The following is a 23,761-nucleotide window of genomic DNA, read 5'->3' on the forward strand; positions in this document are numbered from 1 at the left end:
GTGAACTGTCTGACCTCATCAACAGAGAAACATATGTGGTTTTACTTCAAGTTAGGGGAGAGGTGGAATTTAATTGACTTTCTCTTATGTTTATGAATAGTCTAACAAAAAAGTGCAGCCATTAGTAATTCAGGAGAGAGAGAAAAAAAAGAAGGTTTACTAAGCTCCAGTGGTGTCTGTATTTGAACAGATAAATTAAGTTTCATTAACTTGTATTGTACCTGTGCCTTGCTAGAAATTAGTGTCAAATTCTTAGAACATAAACAAGAAGGCCAAATGTTTCTCTAAAGGGGAGGCTGTGGGACACTGGACAGACACTTGCTGGAAAGTTTTCTGTTCTTGGGACACAGTAAGGGCTAGAAGACCCCAAACTTAATCAATCTGTCTCTAGTTACAAAGTCAGTGTTGTTCTTGGTTTCATATTGAATTCTTATATCCCTTCTTAGAGCCTGTATTACTGATAAAGGATTCTTGAGCAACCTTAGTAAAACAAATTGGTCAGCGGTCACAATAAAGAAAAAATAAAACCAGTTTTAGTTTACAGTTCCCATGGAGAACTGTAAATGGTAGAGAAAATGTTGCTTTAATTACCTGGGTATGATGTAGCTAAACCAGGGTAGAATTTTTGAAAGCATGTGAGTGCCGTTTTTCAAAAGTGAAAGTCAATGGCCCTTAGGGAGCTTTTTACTCCTAATCTTTAATAAATGGATGTAAAATGATGAATTTTATGTGTTTTTTGCTAATCAGTGACACTTATCAATATAAGTAACCAGTTTCATCAGAGTTTCTGTTAACCATGCATTGCAGTGCCTGTTAGCTTACTTAACATGAAGGGGATTAGAATTAAGGTCCTGTATTAGTACCTGGGCTCTGGAGCCTAAGGTTCTGATCCTGCAATGGGACTGCTGTTACCAAATTTGCCCAGTACTTTGGGGTACGCTCATTTATTAGGGTTACTCTTCTGCGGGGTGGGGGGTGTTCTGTAATTCTATCAATGTACTGCTTGGATCACTTGTGTTCTCATATAGCACTCTACTTCTCCCTGCTTCAAGTTCCCTCCCAATGGAGCTATCCTGCAGGACTTAGGTTCCCCAGGGCTGGGTTCTTCCAGCCCCAGAATCAGACGAACATACACATTAGCAGAGTGTGTCTGAGAGGACCGGGTTAATCAGCACTCCCAAGATGACCTCTTATATGTCCCTGGATTCAGCAGGCTGGGTCGAGCAGCATTTCCAAGTTGTCACCCTCATATGCCGTGGGCACCGCACCGGAATAGAGTACGCCTGAGCAGGCTGGGTCAAGCAGCACTTTCAATCTGCCACGCTTATATGCCCCTGGACTCAGCAGACGGGGTCGAGCAGCGCTTCCAAGCTGCCACCCTCATATGTCCCAGGTTCAGCATGTCCCTATCCCCACTTTCATATTACAATTGTACTGGCAGTAACCCACTTGATGAGCAAACCCCACAGGATTTTTGGGCGCTGCAGGGAGCTTTAGCTTAGGTACAAGGAGTGTTGCTGCAGAGCAAATGAGGAAGCCGAAAAACACCCATGGGGGCAGAGAGAGAGAGAAGCAACCAACTTAACCATGAAAGTTATTTATTGCCAGGTAATAAGCATTGGGGAGCCAAACAAACTAAACAGTTATAATATTAAATCTAACATAAATTTGATTATAAAAGTCAGGTTTCAAAAACGATAACTGATCACACAAGTCAGGGTCAAGAAGGCAATACCTAGAGAGAGAGAGCTGGGTTCTCACCACTCCGTGAAGCTTGAATCAATCGGGTTCCCAGGTGATGGTGGCTGAGGGTCAGAGTGCTGGAGAGAGGCAGAGCCCCCAGCACGATCAGTCAGGAGAAGATGAAGTCCCAATAGAACTGATGCAGATTTTGGATCCAGGCACTAGAACACTTACTTGAGCATGGGTAGAGGGCTTTTGTAGGGAAACAGTGGTTCAAGGGAGAACAGTAGATTTGTTTATGAGTAAACTGATGGCTCAAGGGAGTATACCATGGTCGGCAAACTATGGGCCACGGGCCGGATCTGGCCTGTCAGGGCTTTGGATCCGGCCCGCAGGATTGCCACCCCTGTGGCGCCACATACCCCATGCTGCTCCTGGAAGCGGCTGGCACCACGTCCCTGCAGCCCCTTGTGGGGCAGGGCACAGGGCTTCACACGCTGCCCTTGCCTGCAGGCATGCCCCACCGCAGTTCCCATTGGCTGGGAATGGGGAACCGCGGCCAATAGGAGCTTTGGGGGAGGTACCTGCAGCAAGGGTAACGTGCGAAGCCCTCTGCGCCCCCTCCCCCACCCACAGGGGCCGCAGGGACGTGGGGCCAGGGCAGGCAGGGAGCCTGTCTGTGGGAGGGGGCCCTGAGCCCCCTCCCACACCCCGCACTCCCTCCCACACCCAACCCCATCCCCCTCCCCAACCCCCTGCCCTGAACCCCCTCCTGCACCCTAACCCCTTGCCCCAGCCCTACATTCATGGCCCTGCATGCCATTTCCCCACACAGATGTGGCCCTTAGGCCAAAAAGTTTGCTCACCCCTGGAGTATACCAAAGTTGTTTTGTTCAGGCTAGACAATAGGAACTGCTCATTCTTGGCTATGGGTCGTGTTCCTGGGAGGGAAATCACAATGCAATTAGGGAGCTTCACTATTTTGGATACCAATAAAGGATTTATCACTAGAATTGGTCTGATAACTACTGAGCTGGGGGTGTGCAGGCAGAGGTTCGTTAACCTCTGGAGCAGAGAACACTCCCCTCCCCCCCCATCATGCAGTGCTTTTCTGGTCCCAGAGTTCCATGCGGTGCTTGCCTTGGAATCTCTGTTCTCCATTCTGTATGCTAATGGAGATGCCTCCCCGTCCCATCTCTGATGCAAATGAGGCTAGGGGAGTTTCCTTAATCCTGTTACCCTTGTCTGGAGGGGTTCAGGTGCGTCTCCCACGGCCTTTTCATTGCTTTTTGTAAGTCTTTCTTCTGATCGGTTTTGGTTCAAGTGGGGGGGGGGTGTCTTTCCTGAGTCAGACAGGCTGGATTCTGTACCCTGGTTCCCCAAGAACACAGAGCTGGTAGGTAACACAGTTCACATGCACAAAGTTGAGCCACTGAGGAAGTGTTTGTATAGTTGCGCCCTAATTCTATGATCATTAGACAAATACATTTCCTTTTAACTTCAGTGGGAGACTGCTTGTTTGAATAAGGACTGCAAAATCTGGTCCCTGGTCAGCAGCAACTGGGATCCTTTTAGAGTGAGACAATGAATTGTTGTTATTGGGAAGCAACCTCATTTGTTCAACCCTTGAAATGGCACACATGTATCTGTGGAGTCTACACTGAGGCTTCCTCATTGAGAGTCAGATCAATATGAGCCAATACAAACAATTACATTAAACCTCTAATAAGTGGAAACGTAAGAGTTACAAACGAGTACTTTGTGATCTGAGGATGCGTGTGCCCAAACAAATAACGTACATTGTTCTAGTGAATTGCATACCCAGAGTTAAAATATCCCAGTGGTTACATGTCTGTTGCTACAAAGAAGATTGTTTGCCCAAGGATGTATTAGCAAATATCCAGGAAAATATTGAGATGGGCTGGAGGCTAGAAAATAAGCCTTATGCCAAGGAGAGATTAATAGAAAGGCAGCACATGCTCCCCCGTGTCTTTAGTCTGTGAGATTGGCATCTCTGGGGAGGCTCAAGCCACACTTTCAGATAACCCAAAGCAGTATTTTTGCATTCTTCCTGGATCCTTTAACTCTTCCTCCACATCAGATATGGCTCTTAATGAATAGTTTGTATTTAGTATTTAGTATTCTGCAATAGCTAAACAGCCTAATGTGTTCCGTTTTGCAGAGCTGCTCCTCTGCAAAAAAGATGAACTTACCAAGGCTGTCCCTACCATAGTGAGAGAGAACATTGTTCTAAATTCCTTTATTTGTTCCCCACCATTTTTGGTGAAAGAATCCCCTTGCACTTAAGCTGTGTAGGAAGGATCTGAGTATCTATACCAACCCTTGGAGAAGGAATGCAGAGAGAGTGTTTAACTCCCAGCACTAAAGCCATCCAGTTAAAGGTCGTTTAAGAAGATCTTTTCACAAACCTGGCTTTTAAACAGAAACCTGCAGCGATAACTCCAAAAAAAAAAGGGGGGGGGGGGCAAAAAAGAAAAAAAAAAAAAAACAAGAACAGTTTAATGGGGTCTTGTTAATACACTAATAATAATATTTGTAAAAGAAGCCTTCAAATTTAAAAACAAAAATTGTATGAAAACATACTTTGGCCAGGGAAAAAGTATAGACTAGCAGTACTAGCATTGCATAATGCAGTGAGTGTTTACCATAGGGGTACTGTCCAGTCCAAGTGACATGAACCTCACTGGAAACTGCTATTGATCTTATGTGTATATATATTTACTAGATTGGAGGTGGGAGAAAGAATTATCCTTTGTTTGATTGCAGAACCTCGGGCATTCTCAAGCAAAGAAACAAATATTGCTCATCCTGAGGTTTGAGCAAGGGCATGTTTTCTTTTAAATATAACTATTCGTGCTGTTTTTAAAATGGTCAGATAAAAGCAAAAGATATTTAACTGGAGTTTATCCGAAGTCTTCTTCCCCTTCCCCTCCAAACCCTCACCCTCCTAAATAAATCAGTTTGTCACAAAACTAAACAGAACATTTGCGGTGATTGTGCACACTGGAAGCTTGTGCGTATGTATATATGAGTATTGAAGCTGAGTAAAAAAAATTAACACATTTTAAGACAACTTCCTTTTAGCTTTTTTAAAATACTTTACTGAATTTGTGCACATTACAAAATACGTAAAATTAGAACTTTTGGTCAGTGTATTTGTGTAAATGGTAATCAGCAAAAGGCAAAGGACATGACTGTTAAGTAGGACAATGTCTTGTAAATGTTTGCCAGTGTGTAAATGAGTGGTCATTTATAATGCAGTGCTCTCTGATCATTGCACCAATGTCGAGGGCCAAGATAGTCTTAATTGATATAACGATTTTGGTGCACAAGTTAAGACATTTTGAAGGGGTCTTGCATTCAGAGAGCCTGTGCTCATCACTTCCTGAAAAATGGGCCTTTTTAAGATGTCTCGAGTTGAGCATCCAAAATCACAGCTCATTTGAGAAAACTCTGGCCCTGGTTTGTAGTGGGGTTTTTAAGCTTCCCTCATAGTCATCAGGTGGCATTAGCCATTGTGAAGGGCATTAAACTAGCCTTGATAAATCTAGTGATTTGTTCCACTGTGGCTAACGCCACATTATCAATGTAAATATTTTGTTTGTGCTGCGTTTCTAGACTCGTAGCAAATTTGTCACACGAAAGGTGCAATTAGAGTTGCCTCCTACTGTAATGTAAATATAAATGAAGACTCTTTTTTTCATTTATATTTCATATTTTACCATCAGTATTTAAAATCTACTTAAGTTCTTTCCCTTGATTTTAAATTGCTCAGTTGTCAATATTTTCCTTCTAAACTATTGTTCAAATTTTTTTCTCAGACTCTCTTTCGGTCTCCAGTAACGATGCCAGTCCTCCTGCCTCCGTAACATCACTTCAGCCCCATATGATTGGTGCACAGAGCTCCCCAGGGCCCAAACGCCCTGGCAACACCCTGAGGAAATGGCTTACCAGTCCAGTGAGGCGCCTTAGCAGTGGGAAGGCAGATGGGCATGTCAAGAAATTGGCCCATAAGCCTAAGAAGAGTAGAGAAGTCCGCAAAAGTGCTGATGCTGGCTCTCAGAAGGACTCAGATGACAGTGCTGCTACGCCACAGGATGAAACCATTGAAGAGGTTAGTGTTCAGGCAACTTTCTTATGGTTTGTAAATTCCAGTACAGGGCTTCTTCTTGAGCAGAGAATGACAGTCAAGGCATACATGGGACTGATAGCTGCATAAAACTGACGCACACCCACAAGAGACCTGGATGAGATGACTTCGTTTTACTTGACCAAATCGAATTTGTACAAAAAGCAACAGATGCAAAACAAGCTGTTGTGCCATCTTGCGGTGCCCCCCAGCATGATTCAAGTGCTCGGTTTTTGGATGCTGGGGGGTACCGCAAGATGGCACAACAACTTATTTTGCATCTGTTGCCTTTTGTACAAATTCGATTTGGTCAAGTAAAACGAAGTCATCTCATCCAGGTCTCTTGTGGGTGTGCGTCAGTTTTATGCAGCTATCAGTCCCATGTATGCCTTGACTGTCATTCTCTGCTCAAGAAGAAGCCCTGTACTGGAATAAAAGGGTTTATGCAGTTCAATGTTAAGAGCATTAGCAGAGTTGTGTGGGGAGAGCACTCTAGTTGATGAACAGAAAAGAGGATGCCCGAAATTTACTTTTTAACCTCATCTCCCACCCCACTGCACCCCCCCAATCAGAAAAACTGACTTTCTGACACATACTGAGTAACATCTGAGTAATGTTCTGATGATAGGCTATTTCATGCTTCCCTTTTCTCCCTTCCCAAAGGTCCAGGAGGATGTATAGGGAAGGATTATTAACCGCTTTAAAGCCAGCAAATCTTGCATTCCTGCCTTTAGAAATAATGTGCATCTCATTAGTGCAGTGTACTGGGAAATAGCTGACTTCTCGAACCAAAAGGTGGTTACAATCATTTACGTAATACCCTCATAAGCTTTCATTAAAGCAAAGGGAATGGGGAGGTTGTATCATGGAGTTCATGTCACAGATGTCTTTCTGTTGAAAGCCTTTTTCTTCCTCGCCATTCATAGTTCTAGTATGAGATTAGGACCCATATCCAGTTGATAAAGATACAAACTGGGCCTGATTATGCTTTCATTTATGTGTGCACAGTTCACATTGAATCTCGTGGCATAACAGAGCATCCAAGGGTTCTACTCACATTATATGTTAGTTTCCCTTTTCTTTGACCTAAATCTGACCAGCAGTTCTGATGGTTTTCCTATAGAATATAGATAATGAAGTCTGATTTCTAACTTAAGTGGCCCAACATTGTTATTTTAGTGGCTTTTTGTCTTACTTTTCCTTTGCTACTGGCATATTTCATTTTCAACTTGGAGCATCGGTGATACAAGTAAAAGTTGCAAGGGAATGGACTAGAGGCGTGGCACCATGATGGTGTAGGAGCTGTGGGTTTGGGAAAAGTGTTGTTCTCCGTCCTCAGATGCTGTAATGTAGTAAGAGACCCCTCTCCCAAGGTAATAGTGGCAGTTTTCTCAGAAGTAGCCACTCTCCTACATTCCTGAGTGTGGGGAAGAGCGCTAGTTTCGTATCAATGCCCTGAGGCGGAGAGAAGGCAGTACCAGTCATTCCTTCTTACTGTGAAGGGAATTGCAATATCCTGTAAGCTATTTTTGTCACAGATCAAGGATTAAGGTCTTGTTCCTCATGTAGCTGACAGGATTGTTTTCTACCCAGAAAACATTAAAAACGAAGTATGTGGTCTGTTTAAAGTAGAACCAGTGATGAAATGTAGGATTTTGTTAAAATATCCCATATTTTAATACTATTTTGTACTCATGTTGCACCTTTCAGTTTGAGGACATGAGTACTCTACAGATGCCAAGTCTGTAGTTACGTATGTTGCACCCATTTTACAGAGGTAAACTGAGCAGAATCAGTGTCACTGATGGAACCCAGCAGTCAACTCCCAAGCCTCGATTTGTAACCTTTTCTGTAGTAAAACTCACACTGAAGTTCTTGCAAGTCACTTGTACTCAGTGCATCAGCCCAGTTGCCTTACTTGTTGAACCCGTCATAAACTGCATCTCTTTTAAGGTAGTTAGATTTTTGCCAACTGTCTCTATCTCTTGAGACGTTGATCTGTTTAGCTGTCCCTAGGCTTGCCGGAGATGAGCCTTCAGAGGTAGTCCGGCTTCTGAGAGACAGCTTCCACTTGCTCTGCTTTATGCATCTTATGAATGTCTTGATCTTCATTGCAGAGAGGGCGGAATGAGGGGCTGAGCAGCGGCACTCTCTCCAAATCCTCCTCTTCTGGCATGCAGAGCTGTGGAGAGGAAGAAGGTGAAGAAGGAGCAGATGCTGTACCACTCCCCCCTCCAATGGCAATTCAGCAACACAGTCTACTCCAACCAGACTCCCAGGATGACAAGGTAAAAAGGGAAATAGGGAAGAATCTCACATGCTGAGATAGACTGATAACAGTTAGAGTGTCTTAAAGGGACTTGCTATGGAGAAAATATCTGGAACATCTGTAATTATATGGGTACAATCGAGTACACAATTATAGGAACCTTACAGGATTGTTTAAAAAAGGACCTTATAGCAAAGGTAGGGATGAGCAGTTGATCTTTGTGTGCATAAAGGAGTGCGTGCACACACACACACACCTACCTACCTACCTACCTACCTGTCTGTTCTGGGAGCAGTTAACTTTCTGACTGAAATCGTTTTATCCTGTAGGTAATTCACAAAACAATTCTGTTATCCTCAGACCTGGAGTTTTTGTTACAAACATTTTCCATTTGCACAGGAAGATGTTTTTTCATGTCGACATAAAGTCCTATGTCCATTATGAGCACACCAGAATTTCCTCAAGTGTTCTAAAGCCTTGGTCCACATTAGTGACTTGCTGCCTGAAACTGTTCAGTTTAACAAAGTCAAGTTTAAATTGAGAATGCAAAACTGTATCTGAAACCAGTAACTGGTAAGTTTTGGATAGAGATCATCAATCTGCCAAATGAATCGTATTTTCATATTTTGTTGATTTAAAAAAAAATCTCTCAACACTCTCAGGTTTTGAGATGTTTTATTTCAATTTTCAACATGAATCAAATTTTTATGAGGCAGTCACAACTGGAAAATAGAGGATTTTAAAATGGAAATTCTATTGACTTCTGCAACATGGACCTCACCTCTAATATCATTTTGTCCCCATTGTGCTCTTTAAAATACTTAAGTGTTGAAATATATGGTATGAGCTCATTGTTAGTGAGTTTTGTTGGCGGTTATTCGCCTTTCTTAGTAAAGCAGATTTTTTTTTCAACAGTTTTTCTTTCTCTCCTTCACTCTTGTTGTTTTCTCCTGGGAATCTCAATCATAATTTAAGTAGACACTTTCTGGATTGCAATGCGGTTTTTCCATGTACTGCATGCACCAGTTTCCTGCTTTTTTTCTGAACTGGAAACCAACTCAATACAGGAAATGATGGATGAACATACTGGGAAATACTTCTGAGACCAAATAAAAAAAAAATTATACTCTTCAAATCTCTTTATTCTTTTAAAAATTGTTGAGTTGTTTTTTTTCTGCTGGTTAGAAAATTGTCTGACCCTTTGTGTGCTAGAGTTGCAATAGTGTCGGTGAGAATCATGTTTAAAAACTCTTGCTAGCAAGCTGCTAACATGATTTCTTAACCAGTATATTCAGTAACTGTGATACAAACAACACATACTAACAATGCCCTTATTGTATAGGTCCATCTGTTTTACAAATGCAATTATATCAGAGGAAGCCATGTTATAATTTGGTCTCCATTCATTTTGCATTTTCAGTGTAGATTGGACCTTTAGCACAGTGTTTTATAACGCACCAAAAGATATGTTTTGCCCTCACTTGCCAGATTATCACCATGCTTGCAAAAAACCATGTTTGAATGATGATCTGCCTCATGCATTTTCAACACTGGTGTAAGCAGGACCTTGGAGAAGGATTTACTTGGTTTTAATATGAATCCCTTGGAGGACAGAAACATGCTCCCATAGTGTTTCTGTCTGTCTCTAATAGACCGAACCTTGTACCCAAACTCTGCCAACTTCATGGTAGTTTAAATCTGGATGTGGATCAGAATCCAAACTTTGTCTTGGATGCACGTTTAGGACATAGGTTTTGTCAAGTTGTTTTTAGTAGTACTTGGGAGTGGGATTGTGACATCTGGCAACATCTGTCCCAAAGGCCCATTGCATGTGGGCTTGCTCAGTTTTGAATGTATATGCAAGCACCAGGTATGAGGCCATATTGGTTTCTCTAATATCACTAAATAACAGACTCATTTTTTTTCATTAGCATTTCTTGTATAGTACACATGCTTCTGTTTGGAGAATCATTGCACAATTCATTTATTGCATTGAATAGCAGCTTATGAGTTTTTTGCATTTATTTTTGGATAAACAATATTGATGTTTCAGTACAGTTGTTATATTCTAAAACTAATTATTTTTGTGTTTTGTTTTTCTCTTTTTGTAAATTTTGACTGTAGCATTACGTTGATTTGTGTTCTGTCTCTGCTTTGGCTCAATTCCCTTACCTTTCCATTTAAAGTTAGTTGTGATTCCCTTGTTTATCCTACCCCATGTTCCTTTCTCAGTGAGGCAAACAAAAGCACACCCATATCTTTGCAGTCCTCGTTTTCAATAATGGGGTTGAAAACCACAGTCAAGAGCATTCTGTTTAAAATCATTATGAATGTAATTTCTTTGTTTGTCCAACATGTGTGAAACATTTGCAGAACCGTTTAGCCTGTGTTGCATGATGTATATCCGTCCTTTCCTTAATATGAAGTAAGGTTCATATTGTACCCTGTTCCTCTTTCCAGTTATTTAATGATACATGTAATCTGCAAACCAGCTGAGTGTTTGCTAATTACGGAAGCTGAATTTAATAGCCCTCTCCCAGAATCCTTTACTGTGAATACCTTTTACCCTCAGTTGTAGCTATAAACTGGCATCTTATAGCTTGTGAGGCCAGAGATCTTCTATACTCTGCACTTACCTTTGGGGAAAATGGATGACACACAGAATGGTGAGCTTGATTTCCCCAATTCAATCTGGGAAATATACCCCAGCTCCTTTTAGAAATGTAAATGTTCTTGATTTATTTTCTTGGTTATTTTTTAATCCTGTTTCAAGGTTCGTGTGTTGTAATTATTTTTACAATTGCTTCTTATTTATATACAGAGTTGGAAAAATACTTAAATTGTTCACTGTCAATCAGGTCAGTCACTGCAATCTATATGGCTGTCCTGATAGACTTTATAGTAGTCAGCAGTTGAAAGTTTCCCAAGGATGTTTCCCAGATCTATAATGTGTTAAAGAGAATTATGAAGATACATCCTACTAATTGAAATAGATTAAAACTGTGCATGGACAGTTCTCAATGTGTATCAGGGTTTATTTAAAAATTTTAGAGTTCAGTTGTGTAATTCTAAGGAAACGTTTTATTCTTAAATTAAAGGGAAATCTTTGCTGGGTAGCTTGACCTGAAAAGGTACTTGAAAGAGGAATCTTGACAGCCTGAGACAAACTAAAGTAAACATGATATTTTCCCTTTTTTGTCATTGCACAGGCATCTTCTCGATTATTGGTGCGCCCCACCAGCTCTGAGACACCCAGTGCAGCAGAACTAGTCAGCGCAATTGAGGAACTCGTCAAAAGTAAAATGGTGAGACTGATTGGAAGATGAACATGATTCAGAAGCTAAGGCAACTCCAAACGGCCCCGCTGTATAAAAAGTTCCAACACACTTACCTATGAATTCCAACATGTAGCATCATCCATTTCAAAAGCAGTCTCAAAACTTCGTGCATGCAAAGTGGCATGTATTCATGAATGTACGAGCATATATGGAATATACATATATTCAGAGAGAAAAGATTACCAGTCAATGTGAAACATACTTAAATTTATTTGTATAGCAGTAGCATCTAGCAGCACAATCAAGGATCAAAGTTCCACTGTGCAATACTGTGTATATAAACTTACATTTTAGAGTCCCTGCCCCAAAGATTTCACAGTATGTCTTGTCCAGGGACAAGTGAATGAAACAAGCCAAGCAGAGTTAACTGTAAAGCTTCTATTTAAGATGCTCTTTCATTACCTCACAGTAGTTTGTTTGCTCAAGTAAAATACATCAAAAATATGAGAGTTTTATTGCTATCTGAAGAGACAGAATGTAATACTTTGTAAAAGCATACTCAGAGGTCAGTGTTAAAGTAGTGTAGAGCTTGGTTTGCAGCAGAGTACTTTCATCTCATATTTTCAGGTGACAGATAAACTATTTCCAAACTCTTCTTTCTTTGAATACCTTTAAGATGCAGAACCAGGCACATTTTCCTCTTGCTGAGGACAGTTCTGACTTCATTATATGTCGTAATTCTTTGTTAGCTTGTGTATGCGTTCATAATACCTTTGAGGTTTAGTTTTTACTTCATTATACAGGAAAGGTAGAGGATGTATTTTTAAATGTGACACTCTGGAAAACTAAATCAGATTTTAATAAATAAAACTATCTGTGATTAGCAACGCTTGCTCAGCACCGTTAACTGTTTTCATGATTGCTCTATGTAGTCTCAAGTGGTGATATCATTCTCCCATCAGATTATTCACCAACACAGATCAGTTGCTCCTAGTTTTCGGGCCGTCTGTGTATGAGGTCAAATCCTACTGGGTTTTTATTGATTTCAAGGTCTTGAATAGTGCATCTGACTCAGCAGGGTGCGGTTCAGCTGCATCTTACTGTAATGTTGGGGGGAAATATGATAAATAGCTGCAGCAAGACCTGACCCTATGGGTTGGAGTTAAACTGACTTAATAAATACTTTCTAGAACAGTCTTTCACACAATCTCTCCAACACCCCTCCTTTTCCAAAACCATATAAAATGATATTTGCTGTCTGGCTTCCAAATGCAATGGAACTGCACCCTCTTTCAACACAGAATTTTGCCCCTGGTTTTGACCGTTCATTTTGAAGAGTATAAATGACAGTTACTATTGTATGTAGTGCAGATGCGGAGAAAAGACAGTTTTGTGAAACCAAAGGATTAAAGGTGACCTGCAAATTTTTTTTAAAACTGGTCTTGTGCAAATTTTTTTGTCTGCTTTGAAACATATAGAAGACCTTAAAGGAAGGGGCGGGGCCTCGGGCAGAAGGGGCGGGGCTGGTGGTCAGCTTCCCCCAGCCAGCCCATCTGCGCTGCTTGGCCCCATCCCAGCGCAGCTGCCCATTTTGCCCTCACCTGTCGGTGGCCTGAGGGGGGGCAAAAGAGGCAACGATGTTAAAGCACTCCAGTAGCGCTTTAACATCGTTGTCCCTTTTGCCGCACCCCCCATCCCTCCAGTCGGCGGCCCTGCCATTAGGGTGGCCAACGGGGGGGAAAGGGACAGTGACGTCGGCTGCGTATGGGCTGGTACCAGCTTCTTACTGGTACACCGTACCGTTCTACTTTCACCCCTGACGAACAGAGTAAAACAGAGTTCCTGCCCTGAAAAGCTTAGTGTGTGCTTAAAAGAAAGAAAGAAAAAACAAACAAGCTGAAGAAAAATTATTCCTGAACTTCTACTTATTCTTTATAACAGGGATCGGCAACCTTTGGCACACAGCCCATCAGGGAAATCCGCTGGTGGGCTGGGACAGTTTGTTTACCTGCAGCATCCACACGTTTGGCCGATCGCAGCTCCCACTGGACGCAGTTTGCTGCTCCAGGCCAATGGGGGCTGCGGGAAGTGGCGGCCAGTGCATCCCTTGGCCTGCGCCGCTTCCCGCAGCCCCCATTGGCCTGGAGCAGCGAACCGTGTCCAGTGAGAGCTGCGATCGGCCGAACCTGCGGATGCCGCAGGTAAACAAACTGTCCCGGCCCGCCCGGGAGCTTACTCTGGTGGGCCGCGTGCCAAAGGTTGCCGATCCCTGCCTTATAAAGAAGAAGAGAGAGAGGTCATCTCTTTGGACGGGGTGAGTTGGGTTTTTGGTTTTTGTGAGTCCCTTTGAATTTTTTCTGCCCTTGTCATTTAAATGCAATGGTGAGGATTTAAATTGTTCTAACTTCATTATAGTAATCTGTATTAAAAATTCAGCATTTACCAACAGTTATCACAGATTTTTCCTGTAGGTAGAATAAAACTGGTAACAGTGTGACAAATTTTGACTTTTTAATGGCTACCCTAGAGCGCTGTCTTATTTTTTTTTAACTTACTAAGGTAATGTAAACACTTGAGTATCAAACAGAGGTTCCATATTTTTTAACAACTGTAAATGTGTATTCATTTTGTGCAGTGCTTTGTGGATTTAAAGACAGCATGAATAGAAGGCAAGATAAATAAATATTGCAACATTTTATGAATACACTTTTAGGCACTGGAAGATCGTCCAAGTTCACTGTTGGTAGACCAAGGTGACAGCAGCAGTCCATCTTTCAACCCTTCAGACAACTCCCTTCTCTCTTCCTCGTCACCCATAGATGAAATGGAAGAAAGGAAATCCAGCTCTTTAAAAAGACGACAGTAAGATTGGCTTACAAATTTATATTTCCCCTCTGTTCTCAATCAGGTAACATTTATAAAGTCCTTTGCATCCTTTCAAAACAGACTGTTTTAATTTAACAGAAGAAGTAGTTCTTTTTCCCTTCCAGCTTGCATGTTAGGCATCAAATGGATGATTTGGTTCTTCCTGAAAACCAGCTGTTGTTCAAAGAGAATTCTCAGGCATATTATTTCCAGTACTAAGTTCACCCAAAAGTCCTGTCAAACATGTCAGTCTCAGCCTTCATGGAGGAGGATGCTGGCTTTTAAATATTCTCAAGGGTATTTTTAGGTTCCAAAAACCATTAATCATTGCCTTTTCCTGAAACCGTCTTTCTCTACCTTGAACTCAAATGATAGTTGGGAAGATCCAGAAATATTCATTGACATTTCAGCTGGTATTGAAGATTAATCGTATGTATGTCGGTGTTAAAATAATAAAGACATCTTCAGTTTGTTTGCTTATGAATCTCGTGCTGTTTCTCGTGAGTCAAATATTGGAATTCTTTTTAATTAATGTTTGAATTGTCCTGACCCATGCAGCAAAAGTCCTGGCTGCTGCAGCTATAGTTTAGTAAACACAAGAAGTAAGAATGACCTGAAGACAGTGAAGCATCCAGATTCGGAAAGTCAGATGTAAACTCTACCTCACTAAATGTGCATAACTGCAAACTTGTAAAATGTTGTATGCCCATTCTTAATCCTCTTTAAGAATTTTTATCCACATGAATACATTTTTCTCCCTGAATGTTTTTTCACCTTTCCCCCTCCTTGTAGCTATGTCTTACAGGAATTAGTGGAGACGGAGCGAGATTACGTCCGAGATCTGGGTTATGTAGTTGAGGTATGTTAGTTCAACCTTTCTAAATTGCTTTTATTAATCCCATTGCCAGTCATCTTTGTAGCTCGCACACTCTTCTTTTATAAGAAAAAGAACGAGTCTACTTTAGGTGTGGGTTTTTCTATAGGAATTTAAGAAAAAACAGGATTTGATATAGAATTCCCAGTGTCTCTCCTTCACACTATTTCATGCATCCTTTTTTTCCCCCTTATAAGAAGATTAGTTCTTTATCATTAATGTTTTAAATAGTGACACCCAATAACATCTGAAACAATAGGCACAGTTTAATTAGTTGAGGCAGTGTGGTCTAGTGGATAGACCGCTGGACTGGTACTCAGGAGACTTGGCTTCTACTCTTAACTCTGCTACTGCTCTACTGGGTGACATTAGGAAAGTCTCTTCGCCTCTTTATGCCTGTTTCCCATCTGCAGAATGGGGATTAAGATACTGACCTGCTTTGTAAATTGCTTAGATCTGCTGATTTCCTGATTAGGTAGTTCTAAATATGTTCCAGAAAATTACCTTTTTCCCAAGTTTAGACATATTCCTTAGAGGAGCTGGTTATCAGGTCTGTTAACTGGATTAAAAGCCATCTCCTAGGTGAGGCAGCAGCCCAGAGTGTTGAATAAATATCAGGTTTCAGAGTGGTAGCCCTGTTAGTCTGTATCCGCAAAAACAATGAGGAGTCCTTGTGGCGCTTTAGAGACTAACAAATTTATTTGGGCATAAGCTTTTGTGGGCTAAAACCCACTTCATCAGATGCATGGTGTGGAACATACAGTAGGGAAGTATAAATACATAGCATATGAAAAGATGGGAGTTGCCTTACTAAGTGGGGGGGTCAATGCTAATGAGCCAATTTAATATAAGTTGGAAGTAGGCAATTCTCAACAGTTGACAAGAAGGGGTGGAAATCACTTTTGTAGTTGTTTTTACAAAAACTAATTTCCCCTTGCTAAATACTCACACCTTGTCAACTGTTTGAAATGGGCCACCTTGTTTACATTGGCTCATTAACACTACAAAAGTGATTTCCACCCCTTCTTGTCAACTGTTGAGAATTGCCTACTTCCACTTTAAATTAAATTGGCTCGTTAGCATTGACCCCCTACTTGGTAAGGCAACTTCCATCTTTTCATATGCTATGTATTTATACCTCCCTACTGTATTTTCCACTCCATGCATCTGATGAAGTGGGTTTTAGCCCACAAAAGCTTATGCCCAAATAAATTTGTTAGTCTCTAAAGTGCCACAAGGACTCCTAGTTTGTTTGTTTTTTTAATAAATATCAGATACTCCAGGCTTTAAATGTACTAAACAAACAATTATACAGACTTAGTATTTATTAAATAGGTGGGATCCACGTATTATTCTATGTGCATGCTATGCTTGAAGGTCAGTGCTAATGTACAAGGTCTTAAGTATTCCAAGTATAGTGGTTGACAAATACTCTTTTTACTGTGCTTAAATGGGAACTAGTAAGAAGAGAACTCTAGTACAAGTTAAGGTTCCAGATTTTTTAAAAATTCTTCTTACTGTGGATTTCTTACAGACATTGATGAGAGACAATTTGTCAAATTCTTATTGGGGTACCATCCAGATAATCCTGTATTTCTTTCATTTTATGCATCTTTGTGCTTTGAAAGATGCTTTGTGAAAGATAATGTAAAAAAAATGACAATAAAGTAGATGGAGAAGTATACCCCTTTTCAATAATTGTACAAGGTAATAGGGCTGGGAAGCTATAAGGCAAAAAAAAAAAAAAGCCTGTTACCCTCAGTGTTTCAGATGGGACATCATAAAGTCATTTGGGACCACAATGTGGTCTCTGTAAATGGAAGGCTTACCAGGCCAAATGTGGAAAGAAATGCTTTTTAAAACTGGGAAATGTGAAACTTTGATTTCATGTACTTGTGGGAAGTGAAAATACACTGAAAAATGAAATTAAAAAAACTGGCTAAATTTAAATGTAGTTGAGACAAATCTTATTTCAATAAAATCGTTAATTTGACAGCTAAATACACTGCTACATGTAATATTGGATTCTTACACCTTATTGATTAAGTGACTTAAATAAGAGCTTGCAGTTTAAAAATTCTTAAGCTCCTTAAAGAGAGAGAGAGAGAAAGAAACCCACCGTTTAAACCTGGACATTTCACAAAGAATTGCTCTGGATTGTTTCAGGGTTACATGGCACTTATGAAAGAAGATGGTGTACCTGATGACATGAAGGGGAAAGACAAGATTGTATTTGGCAACATTCACCAAATTTACGACTGGCACAGAGAGTATGTATGTTTTTAATTTAAGAACTATCTGTTACTGGTAGAAAATAATTTTATAACATACTGAATGCACACAGGGAAAAAACCCTACATCTATACAATACTAGATGGCAATAAAAGTGTTTCAAAGGTTATAAAAACAAGTAACAAGAAATTAAGAGCAGCTGGTCCTACACTTTTACAGTTAAAATTAATTTCTGAGTTGAGACTATTCCTATAGTTATATGTATGGAAACTATTCAGAATAAATATGTAAACATATCCAGCATTTGGATTGACCTATCTTGTATAGATAACATTTAATGTGACTATTTAGTTGATCCTATTAAGAATGCATTAAGGAAAAGAAAAAAACCCGTATCTTATGCAGTAACATGCGCGGTACTTACCTATTCTTCTGACAGTGAGAGGCTAACCTGTGAATGGTCAAAAACAGTTTTTATTCTCAAATTTCAGTGGTAGTGTAGTTATGAGCACATCAAGGAAGAGAAATTTGAATCCCCATAGCAAACAAAAGGATTGCAATGATGAATCACTATGTTGCTTCTTTTTGTTCTTTACTTTAAAATGCCTCTTGCTTTAAAGCCCTGCAATATATTCTTTATATAGGCTTCAGTTGCAGATAGGACAAGGATCACAGCAGTGAAGAGAGTGTGAACACAAAGAATGCAACCACCACTTTGTTTTAACATTACCTGTTGCCATATAATGTGGTACAAGATAAATGATTTCTTCTTTGTTCAGCTTCTTTTTAGGAGAATTGGAGAAGTGCCTTGAAGATCCAGAAAAACTGGGATCCCTCTTCGTTAAGCATGTAAGTATAAACATCCTCTTTCAAGCAGGTAGTGCCAATGGCTGGTATTACTAGTGACTAACCTCACTATATAAAGGATTTATCTGTGGAGCAGCACAGGTGAAAAGTCAGTAGAATAAAATAACACAGGGTAAGAGGCAGAGACACAGAATTAGGTTAACAGGGAGTCTAATTTTTGTTTGCAATGCCTTCTTGTGGAGAAAATTGTTAACCGGGTACCTGTCTCTCAAGTCAATCTCAGCTCCTCTTTTAGGAGGCTGTAGTTTCATGTGACCAGATGAAAAAAATATCCTCTCAAATCCTAATGCAGTACTTACAGAGTAATAAAAACTCTAGATGGAAAAGATCTGTTTGGCACTGGGAGAACTGAGTGACCTATGGAGGATTGATTTTCTAGCTCTGTATCTAGTCTAACATCATATGTCTCCTTTTACCACTTACCTTGGAAGAAAAAGGTACAAGTTTAAGAGCCAGGAATTCATGAATTCTAATTCTGAGCTTTCCTCTGCAGCATTAGACAAGTAACTCACCTTTTTTTCCTTCCCGCCTTGCTGTAAAATGGAAATTAAAATAGTGCACTACACTTGGATACCACAGTAATCAGCACCTTAGAAGTAATTATGATAAATAATATCTCAAATGCTAATTTTATGAAATACTTTGAAATTCAAAGTATTATATGCAACTCAGTTGTCTGTTTTTCCATGATTTTATTGTTGTCGGTGTCCCAGTGTCAGGTGTATTTGTGTGGATGTTTGTGTAGTACCATGTTCAGATCTATAACTTCTGCATGTACAGTTACACTTTTGGGTCAGAGGTATCCAGTTTTCAACTAATAGTAACTCTTAGACAGATACTTCAAACTATTTGAGGATTTTTCTTTTCTGGCTAATTTCTTAATTTGTTATGTTTGAAGTATACCTGCTTATTTGTTCTTGATACAGAATTTATTCTACCAGAAGGCAGAATGACCCTTTTAACGTAGAAGGATACATTTAGATATATATGCTTTTTTTATTATACTCCATCTCAGCCTGTCACTTTTTTTCTGACTGCAGTACATTATCTTTGTGTCTCTTTTTGTTTATTCTTCCTAGGAGAGAAGGTTGCACATGTACATAGTTTACTGCCAAAACAAACCAAAGTCTGAGCACATTGTCTCGGAATACATTGATACATTTTTTGAGGTAAGTCTCAGAGAGTAACATACATTTTCAGGGTGGAAGTTGGGTTTAATTCCAGACTATGAGAGTTCTTCTTTGCTCTTTAATTTTGTTGCTCTTTAAGAGATAGATTAGCACCGCTGCCACTACCCTCAGAAGGGGGCTGCTGGTATTCAAATTTGAGATAAATTCATTGATACCAAATGAGTGAGCTTCACTCTTGGTAGGCCAAGGCAGGTGTTTTTAATGTACACCTCTACCCCAATGTAACATGACTCGATGTAACACGAATTCAGATATAACGCGGTAAAGCAGTGCTCCGGGGGGGTGGGGCTGCGCACTCCGGCGGATCAAAGCAAGTTCAATATAACGCGGTAAGATTTTTTGGCTCCCGAGGACAGCGTTATATCAGGGTAGAGGTATATTATACTTATTATTAAACAGTAATGCAGACAGAGGGATGGATTACAATATGGATGCAAATGGCAAAATTTGTTTTCGCTATACAGTATTTTTAAGACTCATCAGAAATTCAGCTACTGTAGACAAAACATGAGGTGTTAAGACAAAACCCTTTAGCTTAAGGTTTTGTCTTACATGTTTGTCATAGTAGCTTATGTTCAGATCTCCTGCCAATTCTACAGATCAACCCTGAGGGCCTTAAATAAGGCAGAAAAGTTGACAGTAGCAAAAATAAGTAAACTAAAAAGCAGATGATATGAACTATAAAGGTAATTTCTGTTCATTTTATAATTAGGGGTAAAACCTCCTTGAGACACTGATTCTGTACTCGTGATTCTGACAAAAGCACTGTTGAAGTTTGTGGGAATGTTTTATGAATAAACTAAGAATAAAATCCATTCCACCCTCCAGAATGCAGGAGTATTTGAGCTCTAGCTGGGTGGAATGAGGGGCTGTTGAGAAAGTAAAATCCGCCTTTCATTGCCAGGCTATGGGAGTTGTTTGAGGTTGCTGGTCCCCTTGAGGGCTGCTGGTCCCTTTTGAGGGTTGCTATTCCAGCCAGTGAGTTAGAATAGCAGTTTCAGTAATTGCACAGATATTGATGAGACTGGATCTGTGGAGAGGTTGTTTTGAAGCCTCATCCCTGGTTTATTTCTTTGTGGCCATCAACACAGGATTATGTGGCCTGGAATAGAAATCCTTTCTGCAGCACATAGGACAGGAGGGGTGGGCAAACTTTTCGGCCCGAGGGCCACATCGGGGAATAGAAATTGTATGGTGGGCCATGAATGCTCACAAAATTGGGGTTGGAGTGCGGGCTCTGGGGATGAGGAGTTTGGGGTTCAGGAGGGTGCTCCGGGCAGGGATCAAGGGGTTTGGAGAGCGGGAGGGGGATCAGGGCTGGGGCAGGGGGTTGGGGCATGGAGAGAAGCTCAGGGGGTGCAGGCTCCGAGCGGCGCTTACCTCAAGTGGCTCCCAGAAGCAGTGGCATGTCCCTTCTCCAGCTCCTATGTGGAGGTGCGGGTAGATGGCTGCATGCTGCCCCATCTGCAGGTACTGCCCCTGCAGCTCACATTGGAGCGCATAGGAGCCGGAGTGAGGCCATGCCGTGGCTTCTGGGAGCCATGCGATGCAGCCCCCGACCCAGCGCCCCGTCTAGAGCACCAGAGCAGGGCCGAACCATGTAGTGCAGCTTGCAGGCTGGCTTAAAACGGCTCGCGGGCCGGAGTTTGCCCACCCCGGCATAGGAAGTGCAAAGGAATTTGTGTGACTGCTTTGCCAGCAGCTCCCTTCTCACATCATCACAGCCTCTCTGCCCATAGTATCATACTAGCTCTCCCCATGAGACCACCTTAAGATCTCAGTCCTGCAAATGCTTGAAGCATGTGAGCATTACCATTGAATTCATGTGCATAAGCTTTTGCAGGTTTGGATCCAAAGTAAGGACTGAAGAACTGGGCCCCATGGTTATAAGAAAAGCTTTGAAAAGACAGAATTTGGAATACTTTGGGAATAAAGATGATACAAATAAAACAGGAATGGCTTTTAAGATTGTCACAAGAAAATGAGAATTTGGAGCACAAATTCAAGATTAAATTCATTTCTGCTCTCTGCCTTAGCTCCTTGACAGTAAAAGTACTGGTCTATATCCAAGTAAAACCAGTAAAATTTAAAGCTAACGCTCTTCATTTTACAACCTTTAGGACTTGAAGCAGCGCCTGGGCCACAGACTTCAGCTCACAGACTTGCTAATAAAACCAGTGCAGAGAATTATGAAATACCAATTGTTACTCAAGGTGAGGTGATGCTGGGTACCCTTTCAGTGTAATCACCTTTACTAAAGAAGAACTGAAAAATCTTATTACTGTTGGCTTTGTTTTTTCGGTAGTAGAATTGTAAATGGTGAAGGGGCTCTTCGTACTCGACATAAACCAGAATTTTTAATACTGTATTTTAGTTTGTTTCCTAACTTGGGTTCACATAGTTCTCTGAATCACAGTAAATAGCTTGGACCAAATTCTGATACAGTTTAAACCAGTGTAAATCCACATTAACTCTTCAGTGTAGTAGAAGGGCTTAGGATTTGCACCCATGTAACTGAAGGCAAAATTTGTTTGATTTTCCTCTGATTTTTTTCTTTAATTAATTTTATAATTCCTTTAGCACCTTTTGTCTGAGTGTTTGGCAAAATGTAGTATTGGCCCTTTCTACCAAAGAGGATTGATGACTCAGTAAATGTTCTTCAATGATCTGAAATCAGATGTGAAGCTTAGCACTAAAAACATACCTAACGCATGTCAGAAAGAGGCTTTGAAAAATTAAGTATTTTTATTATTTTCTTAAGAGCATCTTTTGGAACATTTAATTCTCACACAAATAGGAGCCAGTTTGGACTTGAGATAATTTTACCTTTTCCCTTACAGGACTTCCTCAAATACTCTAAAAAAGCTAACCTTGACACAACAGAACTAGAGGTACTTTTGGCATTTTCTTTATTGACTTACCTACTTGTGTTCCACACTTCTTTTACTTCCAGTGCAGTGCTTGTGAACAAGTCGGGTTATATAAAACTACTGTTCTGTTTCAGCTCTAATTGTCCTGCTGATTAAATACACTGAACTGTATTGTAAAGGCCCTGCCATGACACACACAATCCACCACTGGAGAGTTAAATTTTGATTTTCTCTCCTTGGCTTTAACAGAGAGCTGTAGAGGTCATGTGCATAGTACCGAAACGGTGCAACGACATGATGAATGTTGGCCGCCTTCAAGGATTTGATGTAAGTTGGTTTTCTTTCTTAAAATGGTGCATACATTTCTGTTCTCTTTATGACATATTTCCAGATGAATTTATATTGTATCTGGGATGGTTCTGCATTTCTCACTATCTGGGACGCAAATTTTTGCTCCTACTTATTTGTGTTAATGCAAAATGGGAAAGGAGAATCTTAATGTGAGCCCTGCCCAAGAGCAGGCCAGCCTGGTACATTGTTTGACCGCCCTTCTCAAAAACATGACCTGTCTTGTCTCTCGCATTGCTTGACTCCTATATGAGTAAAATTGATCCTCAGGAACTACCAGTGTGGGAAATGTTTTCAATATGACATTATCATTTTGAAATATCTTCTTACAAGAAGTTAGTCAATTGCATACAAATGATTTAAAAGGGATTTTGAGTGAGTGAGTGCCTTTCTCTCATGTATCAATCAGTGAACATACATAAAAACTACTCTGAACACTAAAAAACCCTTGTAATGAGGTTTTATTTCTTGGAGAGATTCAGAAAAATTAACTAATGGATTAAATGAATTTGTTTCTGCTTCTGTTTTTTAGGGTAAAATTGTAGCCCAGGGTAAACTCCTGCTGCAGGACACATTCCTGGTCACAGACCAGGACACAGGACTTCTGCCACGTTGCAAAGAAAGGCGGGTCTTCCTGTTTGAGCAGATTGTCATATTCAGTGAGCCACTAGATAAAAAGAAAGGTTTCTCCATGCCGGGATTCTTGTTTAAAAACAGTATCAAGGTAACTGTTGTCTGTGAGCATGATAGGGTTTGTACAGTGGGGTACCAAGGTAATCATTTTCTGGTAATGGCCTACCAACTCATGAACCTATGTCTTTACCAGTAAACCTAGAAGAATGGTACCATTAAGCTAACTACTAAAAACACATGCAAACAATTCTGTGCTCAGCTGTGACAACACATTAAAATTTTCCATGCCGGCTTTCAGACCTCTTCTGCCTTAAATACAGTAATATAAATGTACTCATTGTAACTTGATATGCCCTACACTAAGGGGCTGTGTCTCAACTCTGTGTTCACATCTTATCACAGATCATTGCAATACCTGCCCTTACAGTAACATGTCTGTATCGTAAAGCTTGAAGGCAGTAACTTGAAGTATTAGTCCCCAAGAAATCTCAGCCCAAACCAA

The 23,761-nt window shown here is 40.6% G+C and overlaps 1 protein-coding gene across 1 annotated transcript in view; it reads left to right on the forward strand.

The window, feature by feature from the left end:
- Window positions 1–23,761, forward strand: part of TRIO (trio Rho guanine nucleotide exchange factor) — a 431,915-nt gene that overhangs the window by 373,391 nt on the left and 34,763 nt on the right. Inside the window, 12 exon segments of the mRNA XM_008164380.4 lie at window positions 5,526–5,818; window positions 7,951–8,121; window positions 11,312–11,407; window positions 14,094–14,242; window positions 15,038–15,104; window positions 17,286–17,389; window positions 18,131–18,200; window positions 19,298–19,387; window positions 21,529–21,621; window positions 22,249–22,299; window positions 22,528–22,605; window positions 23,159–23,350. Coding sequence (XP_008162602.2) covers window positions 5,526–5,818; window positions 7,951–8,121; window positions 11,312–11,407; window positions 14,094–14,242; window positions 15,038–15,104; window positions 17,286–17,389; window positions 18,131–18,200; window positions 19,298–19,387; window positions 21,529–21,621; window positions 22,249–22,299; window positions 22,528–22,605; window positions 23,159–23,350 — 1,454 coding nt within the window.

This window comes from Chrysemys picta, chromosome 2, assembly GCF_011386835.1.
Source record: "Chrysemys picta bellii isolate R12L10 chromosome 2, ASM1138683v2, whole genome shotgun sequence".
NCBI classification, from domain to species: Eukaryota; Metazoa; Chordata; order Testudines; family Emydidae; genus Chrysemys; species Chrysemys picta.